This window comes from Lissotriton vulgaris, chromosome 2_1 (assembly GCF_964263255.1).
Source record: "Lissotriton vulgaris chromosome 2_1, aLisVul1.2, whole genome shotgun sequence".
Classification (NCBI taxonomy): domain Eukaryota; kingdom Metazoa; phylum Chordata; class Amphibia; order Caudata; family Salamandridae; genus Lissotriton; species Lissotriton vulgaris.
This window is the reverse complement of record NC_141687.1, coordinates 1,753,984,558-1,754,010,346: the sequence shown is the minus strand read 5'-3', so window position 1 is coordinate 1,754,010,346 and position 25,789 is coordinate 1,753,984,558. Positions and strand designations below refer to the sequence as shown.

At 46.8% G+C, this 25,789-nt stretch overlaps 1 protein-coding gene across 9 annotated transcripts in view; it reads right to left on the bottom strand.

Annotated features, from left to right (window-relative positions):
* The window catches only part of CDHR5 (cadherin related family member 5), a 423,620-nt gene that overhangs the window by 7,413 nt on the left and 390,418 nt on the right, over positions 1–25,789 (bottom strand). For all 9 annotated transcript variants that reach the window (XM_086957775.1, XM_086957776.1, XM_086957779.1 and 6 more), the window contains one exon: positions 14,817–14,983. In XM_086957775.1, the coding sequence (XP_086813901.1) occupies positions 14,817–14,983 (167 nt within the window). The remainder of the gene's footprint in view (positions 1–14,816; positions 14,984–25,789) is intronic.

The following is a 25,789-nucleotide window of genomic DNA, read 5'->3' as shown; positions in this document are numbered from 1 at the left end:
TATCTAAATAAATGGTCTAATAAAGAGGGGTCAAGAAGCGACCTATGTGGTCCAAACGACACCGCCACCGTGCCCCTGCGTATTGATTATAGACAAGTTATCAACCTTACCATCCATGTTAGGGGACCTGATATCCGACCTAAAATCGGCAGCTTTACAGACCTCAGAATCCAGCACTGAACTGGCTTTGATGTCAACAACACTAGTAGCTCAACCAGCCGCAGAATGGGCAGGGAAGTCCTACCATCACCGTCAGAGGAAATGGAAGCTGAGCCCATGAATCACTCACTAGCAGCCCCTGCAACCACAGATGACCTGGCATTAATCAATGCCCAGACCTCTTGCAAAACTTGCAGAAAGAAAAAAAGGAAGGGAAGAAACCGGCGTGAGATCATGCACAGAACTGCAACAATATCCATCCCCAACATCAATCACTTGTTGTCGAAAAGCCGCATAAGCGAAACAACCCCCACTCTCACCCTTGCTCGAGGACCCAGAAAGTCCTTCACCATCACCCACTGCCATCTCCCCAGTGGCTCTGGTAATATCGTCTGGAGACTTTGCCAGGAAACCTCGATCCAGTGACAGCAAGTGGAGGCTTTCTCAAGCAAAAATCATTCAATCTGCCCACAACTTCGATTTAACAATGTCTGAACAAACTCAAACAACAGAAATCGGCGAAAACGTCAAGACCAGTAATGTAGAACTACCTCAAGAACCTACACGAGGAGCTACTGACATTATTAGAGAACATGGGAGAGACAGGCAACAAGGCACACAACAAACCTGCCCAGTCATTGCCTGTCTAAGCAATTCTCCCCAGTCTGGTCAATACGGCTGTGAGGGACCGCAAACAAATAAAATAGCAGTGCATCACCAGGACAGCACGACCATTATTCTCTTCTCTCCAGAATACACGTCCAGAGGTAGCGATGACATATTAAACAGTGGGAATATATTAAGACTTTTACATTTGATTACAATCCTAGGAAACATCAGCTCCTCTGATCTTCTTCAAATAGAGTTTCTGTCAAACAACGATCCACAATGCTCGGAAAAAATCAAAGCAACCTGGAACTCCGTTGAGATAGCTAAAAAAATCTTGGATGAATTGTCTACGTTTAAACAATGGGGGATAAATTGGGACATGAAAAGCAACCTCCTTATCCGACACATTTGTTACCCCCTGTCAGGACACCCTTGTGAAAAAATACCAATCCAGTCTTAAAAGGAGCAAAGAGCACTTCTCCAAGAGGGCACCCCCAAGATGCAAAACCCTTCTTCTCAGGACACGAACCAAGACACCCAGGTCATGCTCTACCGGTCGCTGCAAAAAACTGGAGGTCAATTCAAAGTACCATCAATACAGCTGACCGCACAAATTGACAAAGGGGGAGGAACTTTGATCATCCCTTGGATAAGACCAGGCTAATTAGCATATGCACTCGGAACATTAACGGTTTAGTCAGAAAAAGCAACGACCCAGAGTTTCTGCAATATTTAAACTCATTTGATTTGCTACTGCTTCAAGAAACCTGGGAGGAAAAGGCATTTGAACTGCAAGGATTTACATCTTTTTGTATCTCAGCAAAGCTCAATTTTTGGTTGGAGATCCGGGGGCTTAATGATTTTTGCCTCTATAGCAACAATAGGTGAGATTACAACAATAGAATCACAAATAGCACCTCCAAGCGCAATGCAGGTGGCAAAGATCTCACTTCGGTTAAACAATCAACTTCAAGAAATTATAATATTCAAAACCTACATCCACACCAAATGGAAACGACAAGCTGTCAACGAGCTGATAAAAGCCTTGGAAAAAGTAATGGACGAAGAGGATTCTGATTTAATTATCCTTGCAGGCGACTTTAACATGTTTCTTATTAGCTCGGGTCGGGATGATGGCCTTGATCAAGAACTTGCAAAAACCACAGCTGATGGACAGAATGCAGAACAATGTCATACATTCACCCCAGTACAGAGATCTGGGCCTAAATCCATCGTTTTTTTGCACTCCACACCACCCCAGTTCAGACATGGCCATATGCAAATCAATCTGACCCTGTGCCTCATGGGAACAGTCCAGCCCTAACTGCCAAGCCATGCCTTCCCTGGACCGGAAACAAGCTTCCGAGGACCGGTTTCTGGCATTCCAGCCGTCTTCAGCCCGGCTTGCTTGAATCCAGTGGTGTGGATATCAAGAACTTAGTGTCGCATGGGGATTGCCAAAACAGGGTCCTGCAAAAATTTAAAAACCTACAAATTGCTCAAAAAACCTACAACAGCAATTATAACATCTTAGTTTAAGAGCCTTGACCGGGCGCTACCCAGAAGACGATCTACCGGTCGCAACTTTTGATTCAGGAAAGCAATCTCCGCACCTGGACTACACATTTACATCTTTAAACATGCTCGGTAGAGTAACAGCGTTCAAGATAGGGACGAGCGACCTCAGTGCCCCCCTGCCTCAAGAAGCTACAATAAAAATCAGCTCACTTCATGAGACTGAACCATACACAGGTATTGGCATTGAAGTAACTTTAAACTTAAAGCGGCTTCGGTGCAATCCCAGTAACATCAGCTCCATAAGCCTTACAGCAAAAACCCTTTACACTCAAGGGGAAAGCTCCACGACAAAATTGTCAGAAGTATGGCAAAACTTCAACTTAGCCAAAACAACATACAGTGTAGTAAGGGTCCAAGGGATATTTTAAGACCTGCCCGGGTTACAATCCCCTAATAACAGTATTCATAACAAAGAAACCCAGGGGTTTCATGATATCCTCTAATTTTAGACCACTGGGTTTCTTTGTTATGAAAAACTTCAACTTAGCCATCAGCGATAAGTTGTTAAAAGGGCCATCAAACAGGGTAAGCCATGAAACAAGAGCATTAACCAAACCACAACTTACTATAGATATGAAAACGCAAAAACAGAGATAATAGATCGAACATTGAGACAGATACGGAAAGATCCAACAAACCACGATTTACAGATAATCCTACAGAAAGTGAAAAAAAATTGCTAAAAAAGAAACAAAAAAACTATGAGCTATGGGCAAAACTCCTCTACGAAGTAGCTCTAGGTTCTGGGAAAGAACCCAAACCATCTTGGCCTAAACTCTGACATAACGGAGGAAGCATGGACAAAGTACTTATTCGAGCACTTTAACAGCACAAATCTTGACAAAGGAGATAGCCTTGAAGAGATGGCGACAAAGGAGTCCCGCAATGAAGCTCAAAGGGTAAAAATAGCCAACTACCATATATTGGCCACAACCCAGGAAACAGGTGCCAGGAGAGCCGTGCCACCACCTCGCATGGACAAATTAACACCCGACTCCAAGTTCCTCCTTTTACACTGAGTCTGGACATTTGGCCACCACACCTGCTGACGTCAAAAGTCAAATAGCCAGGGGCAGATCAACCAGAGCCCCTGGACCAAGTGGCATTCCACCAACGCTATATAAATCAGACGCAGAATTCTGGAGATAGCACTAACACTGATATTCAAAAATATAAAGAACACCTTGACTTTTCTGGAACCTTGCACGGATCAGTTAGAAGCCCAATCTTCAAACATGGCAGTAGGAAATGCCCAAATAGTTATCGGCTTATTGCCCTCATGGAAGCTAAGTATTTTGCAGGAACCATGCTGGAGGAGCAAACATCATGAGCATCGGAAAACTCCTATCCCAACACCACCGCTACCAACCTCAAACAATGGATCAACGACTGCGCCAACACCTTCGCCCCTCTCAAGACCTCCACAACCAACCACACCAACAAGAAAGCCGCCTGGTTCACTGAAGACCTCCGGATCTCCAAGCGCACCTGTCGGAAGCTGGAGAAGAAATGTCTCCACGACCGAACACCAGACAGCCACACAGCCCACAAAAGCACCACCCGCAGACACCACCAACTCATCAGGACCGCCAAGAGTACCGCCTTCAAGGACCGCTTAGACAAAAACGCCCACAACACCAAAGAGCTCTTCAGCATCGTGAAAGAACTCTCCAACCCCAGCTCCAGCACCAATGACATCCCACCATCACAAGACCTGTGCGACTCCCTGGCCACCTTCTTTCACCGCAAGACCACCAACATCCACGACAGCTTCAACTCTGACACCCCGCACCCACCACTGAGTCCACCACCCCTGCAATCACCACCTGCACCAGCCGCCTGACCGCCAGGTCCCACGTCAGCGACGAAGGCACCATCAAAACCATGAACTCCATCCACTCCAGATCCCCATCCGACCCCTGCCCTCACCACGTCTTCAACAAAGCCAGCACAACCATCGCACCCCACCTCCGGAAAACAATCAACTGCTCCTTCGAGACAGCAACCTTCCCAGAAAGCTGGAAGCACGCTGAGATCAACACCCTTCTGAAGAAGGCCAAGGCGGACCTCAAAGACCTCAAGAACTTCCGGCCCATCTCCCTGCTCCCGTTCCCGGAAAAAGTGACAGAGAAGATTGTCAACAAACAGCTAACCCGCTACCTCGAAGACAACAACATCCTGGACCCTTCCCAATCCGCTTTTGGCAGCAACCACAGCACTGAGACCGCCCTTATCGCCGCCACTGACGACATCAGGATCCTATTGGACAAAGGAGATACAGCCGCCCTCATCCTCCTGGACCTATCAGCAGCCTTTGACAGTCTGCCACCGAACCCTATCAGCACACCTACACGCCGCCGGAATTCAAGAGAAGGCCCTGGCCTGGACCACATCCTTCCTCTCCGGCAGAACCCAGAGCGTCCGCCTCCCACCCTTCCGCTCAAAAACCACTGAGATCATGTTATGTTATGTTATGTTACCTGTTTTGTAGAGCGCAACAGCTGCCCCAGCGACGGGGCGTCCCGGCGCTAGAACCGTAACACAATCTACTGGATACGAAAGAGGGACCTACGGGGCGGGAAATAGATGGGATTTGATCGCTCTTCGGAAGGCTAGTAAATCATCCATGCAGCGGATGTGGAAAGGGAGGGAGTTCCACAGCTTGGCCCCCAGGAGCTTGAAGGAGCGACCTCCGATGCGACAAAATTTCGTCTGGGGTATCAGAGCTAGATGTTGCCCCATAGACCGGAGGTTCCGTTTGGGCCTATAGGGGGTCATCAGAGGACGGAGAAGCTCTGGGCCTTCATTCTTCAAGATTTTAAAGGCAAATAAGAGGGCCTTGAACTGGATACGGGCTTCTATGGGCAGCCAGTGAAGTCTGTACATAGTCGCTCTTGCTGAGCATCTTCTTGGAAGGCCTACTATCGCTCTAGCTGCCGAGTTCTGGATTCGTTGGAATCTTTTTAACTCAGCTTTATTAGCTCCAAGCAACAGGACGCTCGCATAGTCCAGTCTTGACAAGATAGTAGACTGTACTATGAGTTGTCGTGTCTTGGAGTCGAAATAGCCTAGGATGGGGTATAGGCTTCTCAGTAGTCCAATGCAGGTTGCGGCAACTTTTTTAGTGTGCGATTGGAAACTCAGGGTCGAGTCCAGCCACACCCCTAGATTTTTTACTAAGTTTTTTGGAGGGGGTGCTGGGCCCAGGGACTGAGGCCACCAAGAATCGTTCCAGTTGTTGCTGTTTTTCCCCATTATCAAAACCTCGGTTTTACCACCGTTCAGTTGGAGGCAATTTGCTGTCATCCATTTGGCGACGGCAGACAGTCCATCCCTGAAGTTGGTGGCCTCCGGGGAGGGGGCCTCACTAAGGCTGATGACCAGCTGAGTGTCGTCAGCATACGACACCATCGTGAGGCCCCATCTCTTAGCAACCTCCGCCAAAGGTTGCATATATAGATTAAACAGGGAGGGACTGAGAGCTGAGCCCTGTGGGACCCCTTGTCCTATGTCTTGGGGTTTGGAGATAAACGGGGGGGCAGATACCCTGAATGATCTGCTGGTTAGGAAAGACCGAAACCATTGGAGCGCTGAGTCCACGATTCCTATATCTTCCAGGCGTTTTAAGAGAATGGCATCATCTGCGGCGTCCCACAAGGATCCTCCCTCAGCCCGACACTGTTCAATATCTACATGGCACCGCTCGCCCACATCGCACGACAACATAACCTCAACATCATCTCCTACGCCGACGACACCCAGCTGATCATATCCCTCACCGAAGACCGCCAAAGCCAACCCCCAGAGAGGAATGAAGGCTGTAGCCGACTGGATGAAGGACAGCAGACTCAAGCTGAACTCAGACAAGACAGAGATCCTCATTCTCGGACCCACCCCATCAGCTTGGGACGACTCTTGGTGGCCCACATCGCTAGGCACAGCCCCGGAACCCACAGACCACGCACGCAACCTGGGGGTCATCCTCGACTCCACCCTCTCCATGACCAGGCAAGTCAACGCCGTCTCCGCGTCCTGCTTCAACACCCTCCAAATGCTCTGCAGGATCTTCAAATGGATACGCCCGACACGAGAAAAACTGTCACCCACGCCCTCATCACCAGAAGACTCGACTACGGGAACACCCTCTACTCAGGAACAACAACCAAGCTCCTGAGACGACTACAATGAATCCAGAACGCCTCGGCACGACTGATCATCGACGTTCCCCGACGCAGCCACATCATACCCCACCAGAGAGGCCTGCACTGGCTCCCCGTCAACAAGAGGATCACCTTCAAACTCCTCATCCACGCTCACAAAGCACTACACAACACCGGACCTACATACCTCAACAACCGACTCAGCTTCCACACCCCCACCCGAAGCCTCCGCTCAGCCAACCTCGTCCTCGCCACAGTTCCTCGTATCCGGAAAGCCACTGCCGGCGGCAGATCCTTCTCCTACCTCGCCGCCAAGACCTGGAACACTCTCCCTACCAGCCGACCTGCTGGCCTTCAGAAGACTTCTCAAGACCTGGCTCTTCGATCAGTAGAAGGTATGTAGCGCGCTTTAGAAATGCAGTGATTGATTGATTGATTCGACCATGTGGATCGCTTTAAAATCTGGCAGAAATTTGACACCTGGGGAATACCCAATCATCTTCTAGATGTTTTGATATTACTCCACTCAAACACCTGGATCAAGGTTAAATTAGGAGCAGGAACACACCTCTCCAACCCTATTTCTACAACAAAAGGGTTAAAACAGGGTTGCGTGTTAGCACCGCTTTTATTGAAACTTTTTCTCGCAGATCTGGCAGGTGAACTTGACAAGTGCCTCTGTCATGCACTGGAATTAGGGAAAATTCCACTGTCCAATCTGCTAAATGCGACGACTTGGTGCTGATAAGCCGGACACTGATTGGTCTCCAACCCCGTCTAAATGTAGCCCACTCCTTTTCAGAAAGAAATGCCTTACAAATAAACTTCAACAAATCCAAGGTTATGGCAGTGAACTACAGGAAAAAAATGAAATTCAGCTGGCCTGTAAACGGACAAGGGCTGGACCTGGTAAGCACCTATTAATACTTGGGAGTAATCTTGGACCACAAGACCTTGTTCAAACCCCAATTGGAGTCCTTGCGAGGAAAGGGAACTGTGACCCACCTGGCGATAAAATCCTTAAAAGACAAACTCCCGACCTAAAACTTAACCCTCAGCTTCAGGTTTTGCATGCAAAGTTACAGACAACTCTCACATATGGGAGCGAACCACTTCCAGGGAAGGACGCTGCATTACCGCACATAGTGATAGTTAACTCTTACAGGGCTATCTTCAACCTGCCAAGATGCGTCTCCCCTGCACAAATCCGGTTAGAATTTGGTCTTTTGAAACAGACACTAGAAAGGCGGAGTGCGTATGTTATCAGCTGGCACAAGATTCGCAGCGCTGAGGTAGGCTCGTTAAACTCTAACCTATGGGAAGAGCTGCTCCGACACCACAAATCCTCAGCCAGAGATTATCTATTTGATTCACTTCATGTCTTGGGACTGTCAGACATCTGGGGCACTCCGATCGACCTCTTGTCTTTTACAAAAGTCGCGAAAAAATCAACACAAATTATCTCTTCCATCGAGGACAAGGAGGCATTAGCAAAACAAGTGCATGGTTGGATCACCCTCAGCGACTACGGAAGAATGCAACCTCAAGAATATTTCAACATTAAAATGAACTCAAAGACAAAAGAAAAGTTTTTAAAATTACGCCTTGGTGTAATCCCGGTTACCCCGCACTTACCACCCTGGGTGAGGAAAAACTGCCCACAGCAGTGCTACCTGAGCAAAGTTGACAAGGAAGACATCATCCATGGTAAGTGTATCTGTCCAAAATTAAAGGATTTGAGGTACAATTTATTATGTCCCTTTTTCAAATTATACGGCGTACAGACATGCAGGCAGGCTGTCAAACTGTGCTTCAACCCCACTAAAACATAATTAAACTGTGAGGTTGTTACGTTTTTTGAACTAGCAGGAAAAAGCACAAGAGCACGCTGGGGGCGGTCCAACAAAAGCCAGACGTTTGTTGACTGTCGAAACATTTTATTGACAATTATTAACTGCTATCAAGTAATTTTGTAAACCTGTAGAAATCGCACATAATTAATTTTTGGCAATTTTTAGCAACGTTTTATTGTTTTGTAAAGATTGTAAGTAATCATGTACAAATAAATAAATGACTTACTTACTCAATCTTCTCTCCCAAAAATCTAGAGCCATCAAAGGGCATGTCATACGGAACATACTTTGTCACATCCTGTCCATCATGTTTTATTTGAGCCAGCGAGGCCATGAGAACTTACAGGTAAGCAGACACGATATGGCTGGTCATGTCCCGTAAAGCAATGGTGTACTTATCCAGAAGGAAGATTGCATTCAAGATCTTAAGGCTAAACTAGCTGAATATAATATTCTCTTTCTGAAGGTATTAATACATTTTGTCTCTGTCAGAAACATTGATCGGGAAGACATTTGGAATGATCTTACTAGCAGGCTCTCTTGCTGAGGATGCACTGTTAGAAAATCAAGATAATCTGATCTATATCACCTGGCAACATGCTAACTGCTGAGCTGGCCTGAGCATGACTTGGATACGTGGTCTGCAAGAGTCATTAACAGCCTCGCTGAATGGCACTTGTGGTTAAGAAGATGTTGGCCCTGGTTGAAGGCTGTCAGTCTATTCATTTCCCTTAGTTTCAACATTAGGCTGCTGTAAATCTAGCACTTATGCTGCCTTTCACACTACTACTGCAAAAAAGTACTATCTTCCACTGGTAGCCAAAGAGGCAAGTCAGGCTAACTCTCTGCCGTGTATTTGGCCTAATGGCATTTTTCATATCCAGGGGAAGACAGTGTTGGACAGGCCTGTCGAGCAGTCTGGTACTGCCACATGAGCAGCTTGAAAGGGACACTGCGTGCACAGGTTTTATTTGGTACTGTAATGGCCAACAGGACCAAACAAAATAGCCTACACGCTGACCCTTTTATGCTGGCACATCTGCCAGACTCCAAGGCTATCTGACAGGCTAGTCCAACACTGGGTGTAGCACATCATCAGTATAGTGAAGGGGAAGCCGGTCGTTTGCCTCCTCTTCTTTACTGGAGTCAATATGAACATTTTGCATACCCTAAAGTGTATCAGAGTCATAATCAAATAAGGTCTCTAGTCTCTGATAGTAATGGGAGAGTCTACAGAAGCAAACCCGTTTGCAAACTGGTTGCACATTTGTAATCTCAAAGTACAACATACGCCTTCAGAAGGCCCACAACGGCTCGGGCTCAGAGGCCCCCATTAGAGTAGGATCGAGGGCTCAGCATTGGCAGACTGTATTGCCGCACAGACAGAAGGACCTGGGATGACTCCTAGGGCCAGAATGTGTGGGTGAATCTGCATTGGAGCAGGACTGTAGAGGCTTCCTGGGGTCAGCTGGTGCAAAAGTTAGTCCACCTGCGGAACTAGAACTGGAACCCCTCATAGCTTTGTGAGATCTGAAGAAGTGCCAGCGGGAGCTAGAAGCACCTGAAAGAGCTGCAGCTGGATGACAGCCATGAGTATCTAGGGTGCACCAGGACCATTTGCGGGACCGAAAGTGAGTCAGAAGATGCTTGTGTGGTATGAGCTTTCAATTGATGCCCTGTTGGCTTTTTGACTGATTTCAAGTGGCAGGATGGGGATGAGTCTTGCTTGGCTTCTTGTGCTTATGAAGTTTTTTCAACTTCAATTTACCAGAAGACTTTGCATGGGATAGTCTTCTGAACAAGATAGCAAGTGGCCCCATGATTTGGAGTGAGGTTTATGTTTTGACCGTCGGCTCTGTTGTTGGCCAATTTAGAATTTTGCCTATTTCCCCAGGATCACCTTCAGGTGTAGGGGGTACATTTATCACACATCTTCAAGTTGTGACTGGAGACCAAGCATGCTGTGTGGGTCTGTAACCAACATCAGCTTCCTGCAATGACAGCACAGTCTGAATCCTGGGGAGACATCGTATCTGGCACACTGTCTTAGGAAACTTTTCTGAAGTGGTCAGAAGACCAACAAAGTTGGGAACGGAGCTATTTATTTATTTATTTGCGGGTTTGTAGAGCGCTTGAATCGACTCCCAGTGTAGTATCTCTGCGCTTAGGAGCAAAGGACAAAAGAGAACAGAATAACAGCGGTCGAATCTAGATCTGATTACTGAACAGCAGGGTTTTGAGTTGCTTTCTGAATTTTAGATGCTCTGAGCACTGTCTAAGGGACAAAGGGAGTTTGTTCCATAGTGAGGGTCCCGTTATAGATAGAGCTTTACCACCATGCCTGGCCTTTCAAGCACGGGGTACCACCAAAAGAAGTTGGTCGCTAAATCTGAGAGAGCGGGTCGGAATGTATGGGGTAAATTTCTTTTCCAGGTAGGCAGGCCCTTGTCCGTTAAGACTTTTATGTATTAAACAGCATACCTTGAACTTCGTTCTGTGCCTGATTGAAAGCCAATGCAGTTGGTCCAGAAGAGGTGGAGATGCTGTTCTTGGGGGGACGTTTAGGACTAAACGGGCAGCTGTGTTCTGGATAACTTTTAGCTTAGCCAGCACACCCTTGTTTGCAGAAAATAGTAGGCTATTGCAATAGTCAATATGACTTAACACAAGTGCCTGTACCAGGGTTCTCCTGAAAGAATCTGGGAGCAGGGGAAAAACTTTGCGCAACAGGCTGATAGTGTGGAAGCAAGAGCCTATAACAAAGTTGCTGTGTTGTTTCAGTGATAATTCTTGGTCTAGCCGTATCCCTATATTTCTAACGACCTGTTTGGGTTCTGGAACTGCTGCCAGGTCTTGTGGCCACCAGTCCGGAGTCCAGAGCATTTTGGCCTCCCCGAATAACATGACTTCTGTTTTATTAACATTGCACTGGAGGCAGTTGGAAGACATCCATTGTGCTCCAGCCTTCATACCTGAAGAAAAGAATCTTATTACTTCAGTGGAGAGAGTTTTGAAAGGGAAGAGGAGCTGTGTGTCATCCGCGTATGACACTGCGACAAAGCCATACGTGCGCATCACTCTTGCCAGGGGTGCTACGGATCATGCCAAGGCATGCAGAAAGGAACTGACATTAGCGAGGTGGCGTGTTGGTGGCACATATATGAGGAGCTGCTCAATTACTTCTGGGGCAGTGTGGAGCTACAATAGATCCATGACCTATCCCTCCACAAGAACATTGCTGAAAAATTCTCCAGATCCAGTCTGGCTCCTGGGAAAATGCTAAAAGTGAGTAATCTGTGGTTAGAGGCATCCATTAGAAATATATTTATGGAGTCATGCAATTAGATCTTACTTATAAGTTCACCCCCTCATCAGGAACCCAACTGACTCCGCAGTGCATGACCCTTTATATGCCAGAAAGCTACTCCTGTTGTTTAGGAAACCAACGTGGATTCCCACCTAATGCCATAAAGCATATAAGCATATATAAAGTGACTTCATCAAAAGTTGCCTTCATGCGACAAAGGAAGGGGCAAGTGGCATGTGTATATACCTGTATTTTGAAGCTAGTAAGAGAACGCAGTGGCTTAACTTAATATGCAGGTCAGAGGTCAATTTAGGCTGCACAGACCCAAATGGTCATGTTTTTCAGGTTGGTGACTGCACAATTATCATAGGTCACTTCTGTTGTTACAGTGCTGTTACACTACTGTGGTTAAAGTGTTATTGCCAAGTTACTTTTTGTGTCTCATATTGTAGTGTTTCCAGACTGAAGCCATTGGAGTTAATTGGTGTCAGTCATTAATTTCTATAGCAAACCCACCCCTCCCCAGTGGACAGCGCTCTCTGTCCCTACAGACATGCAAGATATCCAATCAATTATTACCTTAAAACAAAAGCTGCCCATTACTATTCATACTATTACTATAATATGGCTTAGGAGTGCGTTGATGATTAAAGGTAATTGGAAGGAGTAGTAGTGATTTAGAGGTTCTTAATAAAGGTACATGAAAAGTAGGTCTGAAGAGGAGACCAGCCTATATGTTAAAATATTGACTATAGAAACATCACGCTTCCAAGATATTGTAGCCAAAATATTAAGAACCAAAATATTGCCATAGTAAGTGCTTATAGGTAAGTGTATATTTACTATAGTACACTCCTCATCTACATACCTGGATGATGTATATATTGTCAAGGTAAATATAGGTGAAGTCATGTAAAGTAAACCTCTGCTCACCTATATATACTTATCGTGTTGCTATTTTAGTACTCAATGTTTTGTCCATGATATTTTAGCAGCATGGCATTCTGGAGCCAATATGAGGGTGGGATAACAGAAACAGTGCCAAAATAGCACATTGGTGGCAAAAGCAGAAATCTTATGCACAGCTGATCTAAGCCCGCTAGGTAACCTACAAGTAAGCTGGAAGGAAGTGGGTGAAAGTATTCTTTGGAGATAGGAAGATACTATCAATATGATAATAATATTTAGCTCAATAGAAGCGCTAGAGTGGGAGGATCCTCTCTTAAAGTATCCATTTTTTATGAAGCAGAAAATCACATATAAAACACATACCTTGTGAAGAAAAGGCAGGAGAAATTGAGAAATACATACTAAAATAGAGCTCAGTAACAGGAGAAAAAAAGACTTGCACATTCTCACTGCTCAAATGATGGCCGCCTGGTGAATCAGATCATATGCATGCAGGAGAAGCCGGAGAGAGAGGTAATGAGAGGTTCATCAGCCTGAGGGACAAAGTGGCCTGGACAACTTAGGAAGTGAAAATAGCTTGGACTTCCTCCATAATAACCAAGGAGACCCTGGGGACTGACAGAGATCACATGACGGACGCGTCAGGGGAGGCTGGAACTGCAGCCTTAGGGAGAGCCCATGATCCCCTTCTAGAAAGTGACCTCTTCCTCCTAACTTTACACAGCACAGTGATCGACCCTTCAGCCCCTTCAACCCTACTTCTGCCTGAAAGAAAGACAAAGCCTAGACTCATCCCTTCCTGACCTGGTTGGTGCAACGCAGAGGGACTAACATAAGAATAATTAAATATAGCACCCAATATGAGGACACACTATCGGCAGCTAAGAAAACAGGCAATCACCTGAGCAGGGGATCAGACGAGAAACCTAGCACACTTGCCCAAGGGGTGCAAATGGAGGACTGTCACCTAGTGAGGTAAAACAGGGCCCATAATAACCAGCAAGCACAGAAGCTGTGGGGAGATAAGGAAGCTCATCCTGCCACCTCCCCAAGTACTAAATGATTAAAAGTCAGGCACAACAACAGCACATCACATCGAACTAATTGTCGCAGACGAGAAAGCGAAGCTGCAGGCTGAGAGGTATCACTGAAGAACCATCATTCTCTTGAGGAGTAAAGCTCTACCTGATCATCGTCCAGACACTCAAAGACACACATTCTATTGCCCCACCGAGCAGACCACAAGTTGCGTGCAGGTGTAGGCCTTAAAATTGAGCAAGTAAAGGACCTCCACTCTATTAACTTTGCAAGAGTCTGGGCCCAGGATTCAACACAAGACTATTTGAATTTTCCCACCTGGGGAGATCAATAAAGGCAAAATGCAAGGCAAGCAAGATGCTAATGTCCACGATATGCTACCTAGATCGTCACAAACTAAATTCGACACTGCCCCCAAATACTGATCCCAAAATATTGCAACCAGTGAACTACCCCACACACAGCTTTACGGGTACGCCTAACCCCTCACAAAGTCCTTCATGGTATCTTTATTTGCAGAGCTCAGAGAAGGCTTTTGTAAAGCAAGACCTTACAGAGGAGCTCAAGGAAGTCAAGGGAGACCTTGCAGACAAATACACCAGGGTATCAGCTTTGTAGACACCGAAACTCCACGAGGTGAAGAAGAAGTTAAAAAGTTGAAACAAGAAATCCTCCTTCTAAAAGACCAACTCATGGATCTTCAAGACTAGGGTGAAAAGTTAGAAACCAGCTCCAAGCAGCAAAACATTTTCAAATCTGTGGGGTTCAGAGCAACGCAGAAGGTTCCAGCATTTTGTTCTATCTCCAAAAACTGTTCTGGCATATCTTGTTATCAGACTACTCCAACAAAATTGAGATGGCAGAGTTCATAGAGTGGGATGTGCTGAGGTGCCTGGTGCTAGAGCACTTTATATCCTAGTATGCATGCGTCACTACACAGTGAAAGATATCCTTCGGGCAATGCAAAAGAATGGCCTTTTTGAATTTCCTGTAAGAAAAACGGACCCCCCCAGGAGCCCAAAACCAGCCCATACCCTAGCGGCCCACCGGGGACACGCCCGGTGCCCGCTATGGCCAGTCCGGCCCTGAGGGTAGGTAAAAAGTAATTTACATAGGAAATGTCAAAAGTCACCAAAAAGGAGTGGCAGTCTACTATCTCCGCTTCCCTTTCAAGAATGAACTCAGAAAGCTCACAAAACTTACAAAGTTGTTATCCAGCACAGATATTTTTTCAAACTTGTATCCATATTGCTTGTAGATGAGGAACCCAAGAAAGGCGAGGCAGATCAGAAGGACAGCTGCCAGCGTAGCACCTACAGCGGCCATGTCTGCAGCAGAGTACTGGAGCGGAGAAATCACCACTGGGCTTCCTATAATGGAAAACATACAGATACCATGTGAGACATTCTAATAGAACACTGGGCATGCACCAGGCCTGTGTTTGCATGTGAATAATCCAAAAGACGTCAATAAAAATGTATACAAATGATTGTTTCCTTTTGTAAATTAAAAATCCTGTATTTTCTAAAAATAAAAAAAAGCACACACTTAAAGGACTGGATATCAAGACGTAAAATATACAATCAAGTGTCTAAGGATCTGGCCTAGGACATGGAACCCCAAATGATGTTGGAAGAATTGGGAAGCATGCACTAGCATGCCCTATACATGCTTGCATTCATTTGTTCCTTCGCCCATTACTTGACACTCAGTCGTCTGGTTTGAAGTTGTCTACTGGTCCTTCCACCTACGCTGACTGACTATATTCAGCTCTCTGCTTCCTGCATGGTGCAGATCATTACTATTGTAAGACTAATTCAACTGACAATAGACCGATGACTTAGTTTAACTTTCTCGCAGATTTGTCTTATACCAAGAGTAAAACCCAAACCTTGTAAGACGCAAAGGGATGTGATGCTTTTGCTGACATTTAAACAGTCAACACAGTTTGGTTCCAATTTGGATACTAATTGGAACGCATTTGGAAAACACATATAGTGATGCACCAACAAAAAGTAGGAATGCAAAAAGCCCAATCACAATGTCGACTGTTCCATATCTCCTTTATTTTGATTTCAAGACAGTCATATGATTTCAGAAATCCGAACGCTACTTTTCGCAGTCTTACTTTTTGATGGTGCACACTATATGTCATTTAATATACTGCAGGGTGTATGGCGCACCCTTCAGCAGCGGGTGATTATAGTGTGTGCACATCATGTTTTTAATGTACTACTGATGGGACAAAAGGGAGGTGTTGTTCATTCAGGCTCGTTGCTCAATGTATGCAATCATGACTAATGGGAACACCGACAAGTGTAAATTAACAATAGCATGAATGCCAATCATAATTTCAGATTTTTTAACATTAATCTTGATATAATCCTTCAGTTGCAAAATATTCTTCCAGCACCTTGTTTGTGCCTCATAAAGACCGTGCACTTTTAAAACAGCTTCATAGATCGCAGGTGGATTCATGTTTTCTGTATTCTGAAGGGAGCCGCGATCTCCAATGTGCCCAGGCAGCTGGGGACAAAGCAGCACCAGTGACTTTTCAACAGCACATTTCTATTGATCTGATCTGCAAGGAACTCACATGTTGTACCATGTCTTCTCATCACTCCCACATACATGCAAATTCTAGAAAAGATGTCTTTTTAGGACAGAAAGAGCTCGAGTATGTTTTATGCTACATATGTTTGGCAGTAGGGTGACCAACCGTCCGTAAATTTCACGGACAGTCCGTAATTTCCGCCGTCTGTCCGTTGTCCGTGAAGGATTCTTTAACGGACGTCATTTGTCCGTAATTTTAACCCCAGGCACCGGTCGTACTACCCTACAGCCGGCACAGCTTCCACCCACCTCCCTTCTTGACTCTGTTCCAAAGCTCAGAAACCAGCATTATTGGAGAGGCACAGCGGGATGGCAACCCTCACACCTTCAGCCCTTGATGACCCGTTAAGAGGTGCTTGAAGGTGACTGAGAGGGAGGGGCTGCAGCTTCCGGAGCAGGGGCATCGATTCAGATGCCAACAGCCCTGAATGCGCCATGTCTCTGCGAATTAGGAGGGCTTCACACATTTCCTTTCAGCCCAGGGCCCCAAACATCCTAGAACCGGCCCTGATTACACCACGGCGCAGCACTGGTTCTCTTCACAGAGCTTAAATATTGTCACTACATTGTGAACAAACCTCTCTTCAAACATGCAGTCTTAATTTAATAAAATAAAGAAATGGCACAATCGCACCCACACAGATTAACAAAGCATGGAGGACAATCAGTCTCCTGGAGTATCTCCTGTAAGTACTGTACATCACAGTGGGGGATGGCAAAACTAACATTTTGGAAAGAGCCTGATTTCTCGTTGTCTTGACCAGGAGGCAGTGAGGAGCCCTCCCCCACCCTGGAAGAGACCAAGATTATACTAGAATACTGCATGCCCACCCCTGTGCCCTCCATGGTGGATCCTGTTCCCCCTCCTGTGATGGCTCCTTCCCCGCCCCAGTGATGGCTCTCCCCCGCCCCCTGCCGCCTGTGATGGCTCCTGTCCCGTCCTCCTCCCCCCGGTGGTGGAGCCTGTCTCTGTCCTGGGTGGCTTCTGTCCCAGTCCTGGAATGGCTCATACAGTGCAGGTGAAGTTCTTGATGGGCCTCTTCTCAAAAAGGCTCAGCTCAAAATTAATATGAAAAGGTGGGTGAGTGAGTAAGTGAAGGGATGGGTGGATGGCTGGATGAATTAGTGAAAGGGTGAATGGATGAATGAAAGATTGAATAGATGGATAATGAGAGAGGATGGATGGATTGAGGAGTGAGCGGAAGGATGGAAGAGAGAAAAGGGAAATAGCTGGATGTATAGGTGGAAGTGTAGCTGGATGGGTAAAAGGGTGGATGGGTGAGTGAAAGCATGGATGAGTGAAAATGTGGATGATGAATGAGTGAGTGGGTGGATGGATGAGTGACATGATGGATGGGTTGATGAATTGATAAATGCAAGGGTGAATGGATGGACGAATGAGTGAAAGGGTGGATGCAAGGATGGATGAGTGAGTGAAAGGGAGGGTAGATGGACAAAAGGATAAATAGATGAGTGAAGGAGTGAAAGAATAAATGGATGAGAGAAAGGATGGATGAGTGATAGGGTCAATGGATGGATTCATGAGTGGATTAGTAGATGGATGAGTGGGTGGATGGATGGAAGGAAGGATGGCTAAGTGAAAGGGTTGATGGAGAGAGAAAGGGAGGATGGATGGATGACTAAAAGGGTGAATGAGTGAAGGGTGAGTGGATGGATTAGTAAGTGAAAGGATGGCTGGATGGATGAGTGAATGGATGGATAGGGTGAAAGCGTGGATGGATGGATAATTGATGGATGAGTGAAAGGGTGGATGGAGAGATGGATGAGTGAAATGATAGATGGAAGGATGCATGGTGGATAGATCTGCAAATTGTTGAATATGTTTGGATATGGCTGGGCTTACTTATATACTATTGCGCGACCTCTGATGTGACTGTAAAACGTATCCAATTGTCCTGAAGTTTTGTCCTGAATTTTGACCTCCTGTCCTGAATTTGTGTCCTGAATTTCGACCCTTTGTCCTGAATTTTTACACTCACCGTCCTGAATTTGCACCAATGCCAGTTGGTCACCCTAGTTTGGCAGTGGCGGCTAGCACAGATTGGGGCGGGGGGAGGTGGGGTGAGGGTGTTAAAAATAAAGAAGAAAAAAACGTACCTGATTGTCGGGTCTCTCCTCTGCTGTCCCTCTGTCGTCTCTTCAGAAGGCATATTCCCTAATACCTGTGATACATTAGCAATAGAACTCTGCTCCCAGACAGGATGCAAACCAACCAACAGGAATGACATGAGACTTACAATCAGTCAGAAGAACCATCAGACTTGCGGTGAACAGTCACAACTATCTAGTTGTAGTTCTGTTTAGTTGAAATCCTCAGATACTCACACTTTCACTGTCTATGATTGCACTGGCTGGCTGGTCCCTTTTGTACGAGCCACTTCTTTATAAATTCTTGCCAGGCTTTTTATGGCACATCAAGCACCAGTAATTGATTTCCTTCACCGGGAGGGGCTCTCAGTCTTCATTTACAGAAACAGTTTGAGCTGCAATATATTGACCTAGCATGGATTTCTAGATAACACGTAGAAACCCCTGATGCCAGTCTAGGATCTAGCTTTACATATGGGGAAATTCTGCACTCGGCAAATAATGATTGTTATGCCAGAGAAGCGGTTGAATAGCCACACTCTACTCTAAGAGGCACTCTTGGATTAAGAGGGCTTTGAAAAGGCAGTGCTCAGGTTAGAAATTCATAGGTCATTTAGTCCTGGTACCCCTGGCCAGACTACATCTCCAGCCATTAGTTACACATCTACATTCTGGTCGGATTCCGAGGTCACAGAAGTTCAGGTCTTTGATGCCATCACCGGACTCAGTGAAAGAAGCCCTCCGATGGTGAGTGAGGCCAGCCAGCCTGGAGAAGGATGTCCCACTGTCTCCCCCCCTTCAAGTGACAATAACCATGGATGCAAGTGGTCATTGGTAGGGTGCAATGCAGGGACAATAAGAGCTGGTTATGTAATCCTCTATTTGGAATTAATTGACAGGAGTCTTCAGGGCTTTTCATGACAGCCAATATATGGGTCCACACTAATGGCAATTGGCAGGAGAGGTCCCGATCTATGTGACTATGAGAAATGGACTCGTAGATAGTAGCTTGAACAGATTAAAGGAGCCAATATTGGCACTAAAATAGAAACATGGCAGAAGTGGCTTATTGAGCATAGAAGTCCCTTTCTCCAGGTTCTGGACCCTCTAAAACACCGGTATTGCTGCACTCCTGATACGTACTTAGAGTGGGAACATAGTTGAGCATGTACTCAAAACCTTTGGTTTCAGATCTACAAATGATTATTTCTCCTTCTGTTTGTGATAATAGCAGTCCATTGTAAATAAAATCAGTTTAGAGAGTGGAGAAAAAATGCAATGAAAGAACTACTTTCAGCATCCTTCTAAAGAGTCAAAAGACAACGCATCTACTTCTATCAGCATATGCGATCAAGCAACTACCGTTCAGCAGCCTTCATTCCACCACTGTTTTTAAAATAATGTTATTGAATGTACTGCCACCCCATCACAGTGTTAGAACACTACAACTGTTTGCAACTAGTCCCCTTTAAGTGTCAGTGCTATCAAAGCATGTCAGTTGTATCTTAGCAATGAGCCCAAATCAGGTCAAAATAGATTTGTAATTGTTGAGCACCCTCGAGAGATACTTGTTTTGGGATGTCAATGTCATTTTTAAAGCAACAGACGCAGCCTGCTATTGCTTGGAAGAACAGTCACAGAAAATGCTTTTTGGCCTCATATAGAGCTCGGAGAATGGGTTCTTCGTCAGAAACGTGACGGATATCCTATTCACCTTATTACAAGTGCCAGAGGATATAATGCCCTTGTTATAAGGCCAACTTGATATCCGTCACTTTTGTGATGGGGCAACTCGTCTGCAAAACTCTAAAGAAGGCCCTCTGCACTTTGCGAAAATGTCCACAATCTTTGAATGCTTTGAATACTAGACAAGACTTGTTAATGAAGAGTAGCAGAAAGTGCTGTGAATGATCAGGTTTGTGAGTATAGAGCTATAATTGGTATTAAATGATTCCAGGCTTATGAAAAGCTGTGCGACGCCCATAGATCTTCCTTATTGCGCTAACACAATGAGCCCAATCTGTGCATTCCTATATTTACATATGCTAGTTTCTTATAGCCATAACTATTGGCTTTGTCAATTGTTTTTTTTATTTTAAAACAGATGAGAAAAAATAATGGGTAAGAGACAGAAAAAAAAGCCATATACTTAAAGGGAAAAACAATGGGAAATAAATATAAATGGAAAGAGAATAGGAAATTCGTGGATGGGAAAGACTGTAGGGGAAAGATCTGGAAAAACACACACACACATGCGCACATACACGTACACTTGACTAAAACATTCAAAAACACACTCCTGCCATGGAAAAACTTGAAACATTTTTTCTCTGTTTACAATGCATATGTAAGGTAAACAATTTAAAGTGTGATAGTTCAATGTAGCTTTGACATTCTAAAATACACCTTGCTGCATTGCAATGCAAGCACTCCATAGGATGCACCAAACAGCAAGTAGTGAGACGGAGATACTCCTCTGGGCGGAGTTAAAGCCCACCCTGTGCATATTTTAAATTAAGAGATCATCATAATGACACTCAAAACTGTTTGAAGGAAGGTCGAGACATTAACATACTGTTACCACTAATAATCTAATCACACAGTAGCCCACACTTATTGTGTTGCTTTGATAGCGGACATATGCAGTAACTGCCTCACAATTCTGCCATAAACACACACACGGAGTAAACAGTAAATACTGCATGAAGGCGCAGTGTAAATCAATCAGGGTTCTTATAGAATGCGACTACTCACCCGTAAGGGTCTCAAGGCGCTGGGGGGCGCAGGGGTTCTTAAGTTCAGTCGAAGAGCAAGGTCTTGAGGTCCTTCCTGAATTGAAGCAGTGACAGTGATTGCCTGAGGTGCAGCGGTAGGGAGTTCCAGGTCTTCTCAGCGAGGTAGGAGAAGGATCTTTCTCCAGGCAATGTCTTGCAGATCTGTGGGATAGTGGCCAGGGCCAGATGGGCAGAGCCGAGGTGTCTGGTCGGTGTGTAGAAGGAGAGGTGGTGGTTGAGGTATTCGGGACCTGTGTTGTGCAGAGCTTTGTAGGCATGCATGAGAAGCTTGATGGTGATTCTTTTGTTGATTGGTAGCCAATGGAGGTTTTACAGGTGACCGGAGATGTGGTTTTGGTGGGGATGTCCAGGATAAGTCTGCCGGAGGCATTCTAGATGCGCTGCAATTTATTTTGGAGTTTTTGGGTCATGGGGCATAATGCGCATTGCTGTAGTCAAGCTTCCTGCTAACAAGTGCCTGGGTGGCAGTTCTGCTGGACTAGGTGGGGATCCATTTGAAGATCTTTCGGAGTAGGTGGAGCGTGTGGAAGCAAGAGCACAATACAGCGTTGATTTGGTGGTTCATAGAGCGTGAGCAGTCGATGCTGAGGTTGTGTGCGTCGTCGGTCGATGTGGGGGTGGTTCTGAGTGCTGCTGGCCATCAGGAGTCATCCCGAGGGGGTGGAGCCCAGGATGAGGACTTCAGTTTTGTTTTGAGTTTAATTTTAGGAAGCTCTCCTTCATATAGGAGGCTCCTGCCTTCATCCCTTTTGCGGAAGCTACACTTAGTGGCTGTAGGTTTGTTGGTGAGGGAGAGGATCATCTGTGTGTCGGCTTAGGAGACGACATTGAGTCTGTGGTTTCTGATGATGGCTGTGAGGGGAGTCATGTAGATGTTGAAGAGGGTGGGGCTCAGGGAGGAGATCTGGGAGACTCTGCAGCTGATCTCTGTAAGCTTTGAGGAGAAGGGTGGGAGCCTGACTCTCTAGGTTTGGCCGGTGAGTAAGGGGTGGATCCACTAAAGCACTTAGTCATGGATGCCGGTGTCCTGGAGTCTTGTGCAGAGGATGTGGTGGTAGACTGTGTCGAAGGCTGCAGAGAGGTCCAGGAGGATGACGGCTGCAGTTTTGCCTCGGTCGAGGAGTGTGCAGATGTCGTCAGTTGCGGCGAGGAGTTCAGTCTTGGGGCTGTAGTTGCTCCTGTAGCCAGATCGGGAGAGGTCCAGGGTGTGGTTTGTTTTGATGAATTCTGTGAGTTGGGCATTGATGGCCTTCTCTATGACTTTGACTCGGAAGGGGAGCCGAGAGATGGGTCTGCAGTTCTTGAAGTCAGTTTGGTCGGCAGAGAGTTTGTTAAGCAGGGGGTTGATCTCTGCGTTTTCCAGTCTTCAGGGAAGGTGGTGGATTTGTGAAGCAGTTGATGGGGCAGCAGGGTTCAGCGGCGATGGTGGCCCCTGCTCAGTTGATGGGGGCAGGGGTCAAAGGGCGCCCCAGAGTGGATGTTTTTCATGATCCTTAAGGTGTCTTCATTGGTGAGGGTGGTCCAGTTGAGCAATGTTAGCTGGGATCTGGAGCCTTCGGATGTCATGGTTGCAGTTGGAGTTGGTTTCCCCTGAGTTGCGAAGCTGTCGTAGATGTCTAAAATCTTTCGGTGGGGAGGTTGTTGCAGAGATCTTGGGAAGGGGATGTCTGTGGTGTCCATGCAGGGTTTGGCAAGTTCTTTAATTACAGTGAAGAGTTCTTTGCTGTTGTGTGAGTTGTGTTCCATTGTCTGCACGCCTGTGACGTAACAGGCGTGCAGCGTGAGTGACACGTGACCGGGCTTTAATAAAGGGGGCCCGCACGTACGTCGGCACTTGGCGACGGCGCGCAGAGCCATACAGATACCCCAGTGTCCGTGTGTTATTTAATAAGTGGCCAAGTGAAGGCCGTAGTCCAAGTCCCAGGTGCCCCCTGAGAGTAGGCCCCTTAGAGCTGGCCCCCAGCTATCACTGGCCCCGGCGACACAACAACTGGCGACGAGGGTGGTCGTACCCTCGCTGTGCGCGCCACGTGTGCATCCTGGTGTGAGGCGGCTGCAAGACACCAATCTCCACTTGCAGTGCTCGTGCTGCTGCCTGACCTTGTGCCCCGCTCCCGCGCACGGCGCCGCCCGACCCTTCCTACTGGCAGCGGGTGTCGCAGCACCTGCCCAGTTCCACAACGTCCCTGCGCCCACTCCCAAGTCCCGTGCAGTGCCGCACCCGAGCGGATCACTGGTGCGTGAATCGCGCTGCCCGGGTAAAGCGGCGCCGCGGTGCGCACAGGCATGGCCCCGCCCCTCGCTTCCGCGCGGACTGGGCATGGCCCGCTTTACCTCACACATCTCGTGGGCGTGCCTGCACGTGGCGGATCTTCCGGCCATCCTCACTCCGAGAGGTACGGTGGGGCTATCGTGCCCCTGGGGAGGCGAGAAGAAGGAAGTTCATGCCTGTGGGCACTGGTGGGAGGACACAGCTCAGGCTGGCCCCAGGAAAGCACACGCACTAGGTGCAATCAATCACCAGCACCCACCAAGCACTAGTTGCCGCGCCCTTCATCACCTCGTCAAAAGGGCACATCCTATAGAGTTTACGACTCATCAAGTGGTGAGGTTCTGTGACAATCGTAAGTGGTGTTTTTCGACTCGTTCGAATATGGACGAGTTTGGTATCTATGAACCGCAAATGATGAGTTTAGTGGGTGTACACGTTTTTGCTATGCTAACCTGAACCGTTCGTCTGTTTCGTGGGTTTCTTCATCTGAACCCACGGGTTCCATTTTAGATACGGCATCCATTTTGTTTCCTGCCCTCAAGTAGCCAGCGAACAGACACTGTCCGCTTCATGACACTGGGATTCCCAAACTCTTGCGGAAGACACGTGTTCCTTTGAGGGTGTCTTTATGACGAGGGGGATGACACTGCAAAGGCAGATGGCCCTGCCCGAGGCTCATCTTGCCGTGCCGGTCTATTGTTTCAGCCGTGCATTCATTAGGCATGTCTCCTTTGATCCCTGCAATCGTGTTTCCGATATCACCCCTTACACTCTTTTCAATCTGTTGACTATCTTTGTTTTCCTCTGCACCTGTTTCTGACTCTTCCTTAACTCGTTTACAGCCGGAATGGAATGCACTAATGATGGGAAGATGTACTTTTACAGTTGGGAACCGGCGATGCTACTGTAATTATGTTCCGGGACCCTGAATACATCAAAGCGACCCCCTATGAAATTTACTGTGGGAACTGTGTTGAAACCTTTTGTCTGCCATGTTGTCCTATGACGAAAAACTGTATAAAAGGAGCGATCCACAGATGCAATTTGAAGCAGTCTCCTAGAACCTACATACGCTGTACTTCTTGTGATTTCTGTGTTCCCTGCAGTAAATAAACCTCGATCTTTGACGCCGAAGGAAGTGTCCCGTGTCTCTGTCATTTGTGCGCCGGAACAGGTAACCCACGAAGGTTTCAGGTGTTGTCCCTGGCACCGCTGGGTCTTAGAAAAACCCAGTCCTTCAGTTGGCGCCCAACGTGGGACGACATCAGTGGTACCGGTCCAAAGCCCGACGATCGTGAGGAACTTCGTGTGAAATCTCCGAGGGAAGGTGCACCCCGCTTCATCGATCCTGTTGTCAAAATAAGTGGCCCGAAGACTTTTCCCGCGAAGATCCCCCGCCTCCTGACGGCTGCGACGGACTGATGCCCTGACTGTCGACCTGTTTTGGCGCCTGGCGTAGTCCTTGGTACAGCGAGACGATTGACGGGCCTTCCTGGTGACGCCATTGTTCTTTCAGTTAAGTATTTGTGGGTCGCTCCCAGAGTCCTTAGTTGTTGTTGGTGCTTAGTTGTTTGCATGGTTCCATTGCATTTGTGGTTCTTCGTACTTTGTTCTTAGTTGTCCTATTTGACGATTGCAGTCGCCAAAAACCGATGGTTTTGCATTTTCGCGAGGACATCGTAATCCAACAACCCTTGACGTTTGTGAAACTCGGTTAGTGTGCACGATGCCTGGCCGTAGTACTTTGTTTAGCTGCTTTAGAGGTTGTGGTGCGGGTTCCGGATTGGAGGACTCATGTCCGATACCTCCAGTTGGAACTCCAGTCTATGAATTATATAGTCGCCATGGTGTGGGTCCTATCACATTTAATGATTGCTGGGTCCGCTACACTAAAGATGACGGTGTCCTTAGTTGGCCACCTCATGGTAGTTTCGAAACCCCGATTTTGGATAATCTCGAAGCTAAATTGTTCCAAAAGAAAGCAAGGCCGGCCATGTTCGATTCCTTTCGGTTATGGCGTAAAGAAGCCAAGCAGAAAGAAATCAAACAGCTTAAACGTAATAAGAGAGAAGGTATCGTTACGACAATGAGAAATGCAGAGCAGTTTCAGCGAGACAAAGACGAGAAGGAAAAGGAAGTTTTTGATAGATTGCAACGTATGACAGTGGATAAGTGTTATCCCGCTTTACCGACGGGTACTGATAAGAAGGGAGAGGAAGCAGTAGAGGACCCTTTGTTGTCCTATCTATTGAAGTCGCCACCTCCATATGCGCAGGATTCCCCCTGTTCCTCAACCTGTTGTTCCGGCAGCTGCTGGTCAGCCTGCCGTTGGTCCTGTCCTTGCGAATCCTCCTGTCCCTATTCCTCTACCTGCTACTGTCCCTACT